The sequence below is a fragment of the Mizuhopecten yessoensis genome, unplaced genomic scaffold (genome assembly GCF_002113885.1).
Source record: "Mizuhopecten yessoensis strain PY_sf001 unplaced genomic scaffold, ASM211388v2 scaffold1379, whole genome shotgun sequence".
NCBI classification, from domain to species: Eukaryota; Metazoa; Mollusca; class Bivalvia; order Pectinida; family Pectinidae; genus Mizuhopecten; species Mizuhopecten yessoensis.
In genome coordinates this window covers 982,839-993,237 of record NW_018404017.1, presented here as the reverse complement: position 1 = coordinate 993,237, position 10,399 = coordinate 982,839, and the positions used below count along the sequence as shown (strand labels likewise).

The window sequence follows — 10,399 nt, the reverse complement described above, 5'->3', positions numbered from 1 at the left end:
TAAATGTATGTTATTTTCAATGAATCAGTTACTACATTTTCCCGCGTCTACATACATGAACCTCTGTATTGCACATAAAAGTAAGTAATTTTCAAATGTGTTACCTTTGTATAGTATCACTTAACCATAATACAACTTAAGTACATTAAATTACTTTGCATAACAATATTTTATACGGAAAACACACCATGGTAAGTGTATTATTTATTAACTAGACAGTCAAGAAAGTAGACATTCTAAACTTTTATTCTACTAAATTGTCCATTTTCTCAATAAATCTTTAAATATCAGATGATAATCACTCAATTTAATATTCTCAACAATAAACACGTAGCAATGTTACACTTTACATATGATTTAATGAGTATTTTGACCAAATCTGTAAAGAAAACAACAACTTTGTTACCAAAACACAAGCACATGTTGACTCTATTTTCATTTTCCCCGGTTGAGACCAACCTCTTTTTCGTTAACCAATCAACATGTCGGTTGCCGTCCACGTGACCACGCTTCCATCGCCGATTCAGCAGTACATGTGAAGAACAGACATATAGATAGGGTTTTTCAACTGGATCATTTAGAACAGTAACGTTTCAATATGGCTGATTCCAAATCCAGTTTGGCTCGTGATGGTACCATGCAGGTTACTGCCAAGGTAGGAAAAAATCCAACATGAAGCACACATAGAAAAACCAAGTTGAATCTTGACAGCTTTACCGATGTCTGCACAGTATTTCGGCCATTGCGAATGCTTCTGTCATTACCAATATACACACTATTTGTGCACAAACAGTTGATTTGTATTACTAGTATGATACAACATTACGTTTTTAGATCATTTTCTCAGTATTTGCAATATCTGTTGATACGAGTGTCTCCTGTTTTGAAGGCAAAAATTATAATTTATTGTACAGTATCGCTATCTTTGGATTTCCAAGATGGCTGACAGTTTAGCAAAGGTCAAGAATGGGAAGGGGGTTACATTTAAGCATCTTGACAGCAACGGAAACAAAATCAAGAGTTGTCTGTTCACGAATGCAATGCATTGATACCAACATAGTATGCCATGCTTCGTTTACGCGCTGTCATGTCATAACGCATGATTTAATTTCAACCGGTCTGTATAGTATTGACTTGCCGGTTGTGAAAACTATAGAAGTGGGTGTGTATCCCCATGTGTATCGACTGTCGTGGACACGCGTGTTTGAACATGTGAACTCAGTCCGTGCGACATGTTTGTTGTGCTGACGAGTCGACATATTAAAGGGTTAATGTTATACATTTGAATCTCTTAACACATTAAACATAGTGCCGAATCTGGTAAGCAAACAAGAATTTGTCAAAATACACCGCCACTAACTTCTTTGTGTAGTAAAAAAACCGTATACTTTTCGTATGTAATATTTGCATCAAATCACCCAAATTTAAGAAAGAAAACAAAGACATAAAATCCATATTTTATTCCACTACATTCTATCGATCTGCAAAAATACATAAGTTCATAAAACTTTTTTTTTCAAAATGTATAACTAAAATTTGAGAGTTTAAAAAAATTGACAACCCGAGTTAAGTAGAAGGAGAAACTTAATGATCTCTGGATCTATTGTATTGTATCATTGCTTTTTTTTTTATAAATCTTGTATTAAAACGTCATAAAATTATTCTACTTTTCCGAATTGCTAAGTTCTCCAGGTGTATACATGTGCATGTTTTACCTCAAGTAACTTGTTTTTTTCAGAGCTTATTAATAAAATCGGTAATCAAAGGGTGAAGACAAGCAATTTATTATTTTATAAACATATAACATTAAATTGATATGTTGCAGGAAGGAATAGGGTTTTTGGAAGCAGCTGGTAAAGACAAGCTTCTAGAGATGCAGGGGCTAAAGGACCCTAAGGCTGACAAACCTGCTCTGGCACGCGATGGAACCATGATAGTAACAGCAAAGGTGAGGCCAAAGAAAAATATAAGACCTTATGATAAATTTACTTGCTTGACAAAAAAAATACTTTCCTAATCGTGGTAAGAACAATACTGTATCTTGCTGCTAACGCAGCCAGGGAAAAACACTGTTTTTGAAGAAGAAATAATAAGAAGAGTGGTTATTATAAAAGAAATCTTCATATGCCTCACCTTAACTAGGTCTTTGTGACAGTGTTCAATATCATAAGCCTTGGTATGTTACCATGGTCACTGGTATGAAACATTATAGTGTTTACATAGGTGGGAAATATGAGAATGACAAAAGGCAGTAATATGTCAGCTTAATTGTTTACATGGCATTGTGTAAATATTTCAGGAAGCTGATGCTTTGTTGGGCAATGACAGGCCTGATCAAGATGCAAAAACCAGAGGTCAGAATGTAAAGATTAATGAAAAGGAAGATCCTCCGGCTAAAAAACCCCGCATGGCTAAGGGTGTTACAATGATCGGCACAGCTCAGGTAAGGCTGAACATAAAAAAATCTAGATCGAAGCCAAGATCATCCACTGGAGGATGAAATTATTTATTATGTCTAGTAATAAATAGCAAAGGCATTTAAACGAAATTAGAAACCATAAATTATGTTCATCCATATGTAAACAATGTACACTTATACCTAAACGAACAATGTATTTCCTGTATTTAAAGAAGTTAATGAAAATGCGTACTTGTTTGTTTTATTAGATTTTCATTTTGCACATACTTAATATAGTGTTATTCGTGCAATTAGTAGACTCTGTAATGTAAAAAACAACGGAAATCTCACCTGTCTGGAGTGATCACTATTGCTAGTATTAACTGTCTAATTCTTCTAAATGTAGGAAGCCGAAGCTATTTTGGGAGGAAACAAACCAGACGCGGATGCCATGACTCGAGGCCAACAAAAAAAAATTGATGAAATCTCGAAAGAAACTCCTCCTACTCCGTCAAAAAAATCTCGCATGTCCAAAGAGGGCACAATGGCAGCCACAGCAAAGGTGAAAATCAAACTTCAAAATACAAGTTAAAAATAAAGCAAAACAAAGCTTAGTTTACTATGGTTAAAATTGGACAATGAATGAATGATATTAACACATAAAAGTGAATTTCTTATTGTGTTAAATAGTTGGTCTGAGTTCAGTGCTAAATAGTGTATCTGAGTTAGTCAATTTTGTATATTTTATTGCAGCCATAGTGACTGCATATTTTGAATGTATTTTAATAAGAAAATTATGTATTGTACTTTTTCAGGTTTACAATTTTTCTTTCATAGTTTATTCGTTTTCTGATAAAAAAAGAGTATTTGATAATAATACAAACGATTTCTCATGATGAGGATGTTTGTTGTCTGATATAACAATTACATACATTTTGTATTTCAAATGGTCAAAACATATTACTACACATTTGATTTATTGCTTATCAGGAGGCAAAGGCATACTACATTGGAAAGGACAAACTTGGGGACACGAGGTCAGAATCTAAGGCTCTCAAACAGACTGCAGCCACAACACCCAAAAAGATGACATCTATTGCCAAGACAATCGGAGAAGGTGAGGATTTAATTGAGGTGTTAAGTTATCATGTCCTTTCTCCTTAGTTATGATCTACATTAACTATCCCTTTTTATTGAAGGATCGGTATGGGGATAGCAGTTGTAGGCATAGAGGTTTAGGGGTGGTAAATATAATTTTTCACCACCTTAAGGGTAAGACAGAAAAATTTCCAACTCAGAGGTAAGATTCTTAAATGTCGAGCCTGAGGGTTTGCTGAGGGCTAGAATCTTACACCAATTGATTTTTTTTGTCTTGCTCCTAAAGTGGGGAATGATTATTTTTCTCCCATATAAAATGCAAGTGGTAATTTCACAAAATGTAAACGTTATTTCTTAGTTTCAAGCAGATCAGAGTTATCCTCCATGATCTGCTTTTGGTGGCATGTAGTCATTGCCTTGTTTATGTGACACCAACGTATTGTTGACGTGGGGTTATACAATTGTTATGACAGGAAAATTCCTCGTCTTTATCCAAGCGTAAGACCAGGGTACCTCTCCCTGTCCAGAAATGTGGATATCTCTGTTGAATGGGGGAGGATTAATAGAATCTGTCATCCCCATGGGGGCGAGATAGGGGAATCTCAACCCGATGGGGAAGATTGTTAAGTTGCCAAATATGAGGCTTTGCCGAGTGTTGGTCAACTTAGGTATCTTTCGCCAAGGGTTGAGATTAATAAAATCGTTAACCCCCTTGGGGTTGAGATAGGGGGATCTCAACTCGAAGGGGGGGGGGGACTTCTAAAGTTGCCAAACACAAGGCTTTGCCGAGTGTTTGGCAACTTCAGAATCTTCCCCCCCCCNTTTAAGACAAAAAATATTGTTTGTAAACAGGAACACGTGGATAGAGTATTAATATTATATGTATGCTTCAGACGCTTAACACATCATATGATCCAAAATTGACCAGATCATCGATTTTAAACAATTTAAAATCAATCCCGTCTTCTTTGATGTCAAATGTTAACACGACAAGATTTGCAGACGATCTTGTGTATGTGTGTGACTTCATAAAAATAGTTCTTCTTCCGGGTCACATCAGTGACATCAGGTTTATTGTGGAGAACGTGCAAAGAGCACGTGTAGCTTGTCTCAAGGAAATCTCACACCAGTAAAAGTAAGGATAAATCTGTCCAGGGTAAGAGAATAAAAGAATCTTCCCCTACCTTGAGGGTGTGACTGAGAAATCTCCAATCTGAGGGGTGATGTTTTTTGATTGTCTAACTCGAGGCTCTGCCGAGACACACCTGTGAAGGGTGGGAGAATCCCCTATATTACCCACAAGGGGGTAAATTATTCTCATCTTGCCCTGTTCACCTATTTTGTATCATATACAAAATGTAATGTAAATTTTACAGGATAAACTCAGGCTTGACGTGACGTTGATGGATTGTTGACGTGACGTCATCGATTGTTGATGTGACACCATACCATTGTTATGAATAGGGGGATCCCCCCCGTCTCAACCCTAGGGTGAGACTGTAAGACTCTTTTATGCCCAGGGTATCCTACACACAGGGAAATGAGAGAAAAGGATATCTAAACACCGGTTAAAGTGTGGATAGTGTGGGGGTTTAAGTGAAACATCTTAGCAGAGGGGAAATTATTTTGGTTGTTCAAACAAAGGCTCTGCCAAGGGTTAGATAACCTTATAATCCCCCGAGGGTTGAGGATTTCTTCAAGCCATTATCAAAATACTGTTGTTGGCTAAAGAGAAAATTTAACTAACAATATTATAATGAGTACATTATGCATCCATGCTTGTCTTACCATGTGTTTGGTCTATTTAATAGGACTTCCTTGCACTGTCATTTCTGAATATTTTTTCCAGATACAGTTGAATTACCAATATTTGATAAAACTTTTGTTACCTTGTAGCGGCCTATGTAGTTCCAGACATCAATGTAAATGAAGGTAGGAAAACAAGATCTCAGTCAAATCCAAAACCATCAATGAAACGGGCCGGAACAATGCAGCAGACAGCTAAAGATGGCAAAGAGTATTTGAAACGTGGTAGAAAATCAAAGAAAGCTGCTGCAGCGAAGATTGAGGAAGAGGCTGAAGATGAGGAGGAGGAGGTAGATGATGAGTAAGAGATGCCATCTGATAAATCATTTCATAAATTATCTGGAGTTGATCATAAATATGTTATCATTCACTGGCAAAGTTCTTGATATTTCTTCTGTATATGAAATCCCAAGGATATATATGTGATTTCATCTAGACATTTGTTTAGCTGGGTGAATAGAATTTGCAGATTTTGTGATTGTATATGGTTTTCATCTAGAGTTGAAAGTGAATACATGGTTTTCAATAAAAGAATGAAAGTAACCAGTTCTTGTGCACTAAGTATTTATATCATTTTTTTTGTGCATGGTCTGTTTTCACACATAATGTGATTAACATATCCATATTCATTTTTGTTAGTTTTATGTGGTTGTTTCTTCATCTTTCCTCACAGACTAAGAGTAATAATTGATTCCTTTTAAATGTATTTTTTTGCATGAGACCCCATTCAAGCATTGGATATTTATGTTCCTCAAGACAACCAAGGGGAGACAATTTCCTCGAGCCTATCTGTCAGAGGTACGCATTAAACTCGAACCTATCGGTCAGATACATTTACATCGTTTTTTCTTGAGCCTATCTGTCAGAGGTACACGTTAACATAGTTTTTCAATGGAATTATGAAAATGAAATGTTTATTTTTAATATATTTAATAACTTTAAATTCAATTAAATGCATCATAGGAAGTGAGAATAGTGTTCAAACTTTGGAGCATCATGATATGTTAGGAACTATCATTGAATAATTCTTGTGATGTGAGTTTTCTATTAGATTTGATTGTTTTATTAGAGATGTAGATTTTTTATTTTTTTTTACAAATCTGGGGGAAAAAAGGAGTTTGAAGTGGCAGCAATTTCAATTTGCATAGCATAATCATGAAGCATTACAATTAGATTTTGATCATTAAAAATTATCTTAAATAATTTGAAGATTATATATATTGGTATTTGTTATACACTATGATCATGTTTAGGATGCAAAATATGGTAAAAAATGTAATAAAAGTTATCATTAATGTAGAAGAAATTATAATTACCATATCCTATGAGTGACAAGCTTTTGCTTGGTATTAATTCATTTGTTAAATAAATTTACAGATGATGAAATTTCTTCAATTCTGAAATTATCCATTCACATATATTAATTTGAACATTAAAACAAACTTGCAACTTCTTTTATCAACTCTCACAGATTTTCATGCAGAAGAAAGGACAATATAATAGGTATCTACTGAAAAATGCCAGAGTTACTTAGCGCTGACATTTCATTGATGTGTTCATTAAATGAAATGTGTTGTGTGTTTATTTAAAACCAAGATGATACATTGAGTGTATGATTAGGTCACTATGATAGGTTGTGTTTTATATACAAGTACATTCACAATATTCTAGCAGTGATTTTTTTGTATTAAACTTTGTGTCAATGCAGTATAATGCTTTCATCTATTGTTTTGTTGTTGTTCAAACGCATTGATTTCCTTAATGTTTGGCTAGGGATTACATAACTCAATATATAAACATTTATTTATAACATATAGCTCTCTGTTAACTTCGGGGTTATCAAAGTGACTTTTTATAGATTTGCAGAAACCATGCAAAATTTATATTAGATAAATTGAGAAAATCAACCCTATGTATTTTCTTTTTACTTTACATATATGGTTTTCATAGAAACATTGGAACTGTGAATATTGATACAGGGAATCAAAGAGTTTTAAAAAGAATTTTATTCATCTTTAAACATTAACAAGTATTTTCACCATATATCACTCAGTCTTGTTAACTTGGTTGGTAGCTCTCTTTGTCTTTATGTGGGAAGAAAGTGTGGTATTCGGCGAGTATTAGCTCAACATCTGACCGTGAAAGCATCGTCACACTTACTTGTAAATGTAAAACAATATAAAGAAAAAAAGGAAACATAAAGAATGGAGATTGTGGTGTGTTGAAATGTTTCAAGTGTTGTTATGTAACGCGTTATTGTTTTCTTCCGTTTTTGATATCATACGAACATAGTGAACTTGTAACTAGTATATAATCAAGATATTTTTATTTCTCATATGAAAAGAAGATATTTACCTTTTTTCACATCAATTTAAAATGAAGTATTCCACATCAATATGTATATCATCGTTTGAGTACTATTTTGTTCAGAACAAACAAAAATGTTTCATAACAACATGCCATTTCTTTGTTCAGAAAGTTTATATCATCCACAAATGGCAAAATTGTTGGAGTAGATAGTGGTCATGGTTCCTGTATTATTTTTCACAGTTGTAAACTATAATATGCACTCATGGCTTTTTATAATGAATTAACAAATTCACTGTTGATATCTGCACATAAGAAAGTAAGGTTATATGCTACCTTGCTGAATACACCAGTGTCTTACAGTAACAGTCAAATCATTTCCTTTTTGTCTTCAAATTACAGATATTGTTAACGAATATTAACCTGAATGTAATTGCGTTTATAAGTCGACTTTTGTGTCTGTTAAGACAGACAAAAATCTATATATTGAATCCAGGTTATTCCAGAATTGATTGTGCTGCAGAGTTGGGAGGCCATTTTATTTGAAAATCATAGGTGGTTGGGTATATACGTATTTATACAAAATTCTACTTACTTTATAACGTTAGTGCAATTTATTTCTTTTAAACAGTGCAATCCATCGCTCTCATATATGATCAGTTTTGAAATAGCTGCTAATGACGTTGATTATTTTTAACGAGAGTTTTTTTTATTGCGGATATCTTTGGAAAGGAGAAAGTCGCAGTAAAGTAGCATATATCCTTCATGTAGCTAAATAGTTCTAAATTGTTTTTCTAATTAAGCTCCAGACATCATGGCCATCATTTATCAAGGAAGTGTATATTCTGAAGCACTTGATCCTTTTACTTTAAGATTACTTGAACTTTCCTAAATGCATTTATTGTGTGAATGTCCATCGGTTTGGATGAGAGGACATTTTGTGATCTGGGAATACTTGTTAGTGGTAGTGGAAAGGTGAAGCTGAAATTTGATTGATACTCCAAATATAGACAGTCACATTTAATTTTCACAATAATTTCTGTCTTTTAATTTCATTGAACTGTTTAAGTTGGAAACACTTTAAATTCAGAAAAGTTTTATGAACTTGAATGGAATGGACATGTGAAATAGTACTTATAGCAACACTGTCAAGAACAACCGAGGCATGTACTGTGTATTAATCCATACACTTGTTTAAAAATAATTCTGCATCAACTAGGTTTTCCTATAAAAGAGCTGCAAAACATTATTGAAAGTTTTTCATTTGCTGAATAAAAGCGCTATGGATGAGAACTTGCCCGATACTCACAGTATGGGGTAATAAATCACATCACTATTTGTTCTGTTCATTGAGAAATAATCTGAATATCATTGAGCTGTTGCTAACTCCTTTTAATAGTTTCAAATAAATGTTGAGTGTTTGAATTTATTTTAAATAAATGAAGCCATCACTGGTTGTTTTATAAGATTGATTTATATAGATTTAAAGTGATTTTAGACTGTGTTATGTTTAACTTAAGAGGCTAGATTTTCTGATGTCAGAATATAAGTTGTTGATCGACTGAGTAATTTTTAATTTAATAGATCAAATCAATTTATTCCATTTACATATTTATATTAGGTAAATTAATTTTTTATTTTAAACATGAATGAAATTTAAAAATTTCAATATTATTTGATTTTATATACGTTTTGTCTCCCTTTGTTTCTCTGGAGTATCGGCAATTTTGTAAGACATTCTTATGTGTTTTAACTGTAGTGTCATTTCCGTGTTAAATGTGAGATGTATTTTATCTAACATGACTGATTTAGTAAGTGAATGAAAGAAATTAAAACTATTTAGCAAAATCATATCTTTTTGTCGTTTTTATCTTGCATTTCATGAAGTGCCTGCTGTTGGTATCTGTCATCCGGCATCAGTTTTTAGGTCACCTGAGACAAAGTCTCAAGTGACCATTTGCGATCGCCTTTTTCTCCTGCTTTGTCCGCCGTGCGTTGTGCGTCCGTAAACAATTTACATTTTCGACCTCTTCTCCAAAACCCCTGAACCAATTTCAATGAAATTTTGCAGAAACCTTCCATGGCCAAAGGTCAACGAAAATTGCGGCCGGTTTGGTCCCCAGCCCCCAGGGGCCTGAGGGGCAGGACCAAAAACTGTCAAATTGACTGAAATTTCAAAAAAGATCTTCTCAAGACCCAGATATGGTAGAATCAAATACTCTTCATAGATGGAAGGGTCTTGAGGTGTTTTACCAAAATTGTGAATTTCTTGACCCTGGGGTCTCGCCTTTCCCCCCCGGGAAGGTGGTAAACTTTACTAGTTTATATAGGGAAATCACATTTTGGACCAACATTTGTTTAATTTCCATTGGAAGTAATTCAATTTAGGTTAGCATTATCAGTATTAGATAGCAGTTTGATAGTATGCACATATGAGCCCTGACTGACCCCCAGGGGCTGATGGGTTGGGCCAAAAAGGGTCAAATTGACTAAAATTTCAAAAATCTTCTTCTCAAGATGCAGATATGGTAGAATCAAATACTCTTCATAGATGGAAGGGTCTTGAGTTGCTTTACCAAAAGTGTGAATTTCAAGACCCTGGGGTCTCACGTTTACCTCTGGGGAGGGGGTACACTTTACTCAAGTTTATATAGGTAAATCACATTTTGGACCAACATTTGTTTAATTTCCATTGGAAGTAATTCAATTTGGGTTAGCATTATCAGTATTTGATTGGTGGGGCCAAAAATGGTATGCACATATCAGCCCTGACTGACTCCCAGGGGCTGA

At 34.3% G+C, this 10,399-nt stretch overlaps 1 protein-coding gene across 1 annotated transcript; it reads left to right on the top strand.

Moving 5' to 3' along the window:
• The first annotated feature begins 490 nt into the window (after positions 1-490).
• Positions 491-9,460, top strand: LOC110460778. Its single transcript, XM_021513912.1, has 6 exons — positions 491-655; positions 1,826-1,948; positions 2,300-2,443; positions 2,805-2,960; positions 3,389-3,515; positions 5,393-9,460. Exons 1-6 carry the CDS (start codon positions 599-601, stop codon positions 5,605-5,607), a joined length of 822 nt encoding a protein of 273 aa, XP_021369587.1. The 5' UTR covers positions 491-598; the 3' UTR covers positions 5,608-9,460.
• Positions 9,461-10,399: the final 939 nt, after the last annotated feature.

What these genes read in the sequence shown, in the direction of transcription:
- LOC110460778 (XM_021513912.1), top strand. Translation starts at nt 599, where the DNA reads ATGGCTGATTCCAAATCCAGTTTGGCTCGTGATGGTACCATGCAGGTT. An exon ending in CCATGATAGTAACAGCAAAG is followed by an intron (nt 1,949 to 2,299) that starts GTGAGGCCAAAG and finishes TAAATATTTCAG; the next exon opens with GAAGCTGATGCTTTGTTGGG. An exon ending in CAATGGCAGCCACAGCAAAG is followed by an intron (nt 2,961 to 3,388) that starts GTGAAAATCAAA and finishes ATTGCTTATCAG; the next exon opens with GAGGCAAAGGCATACTACAT.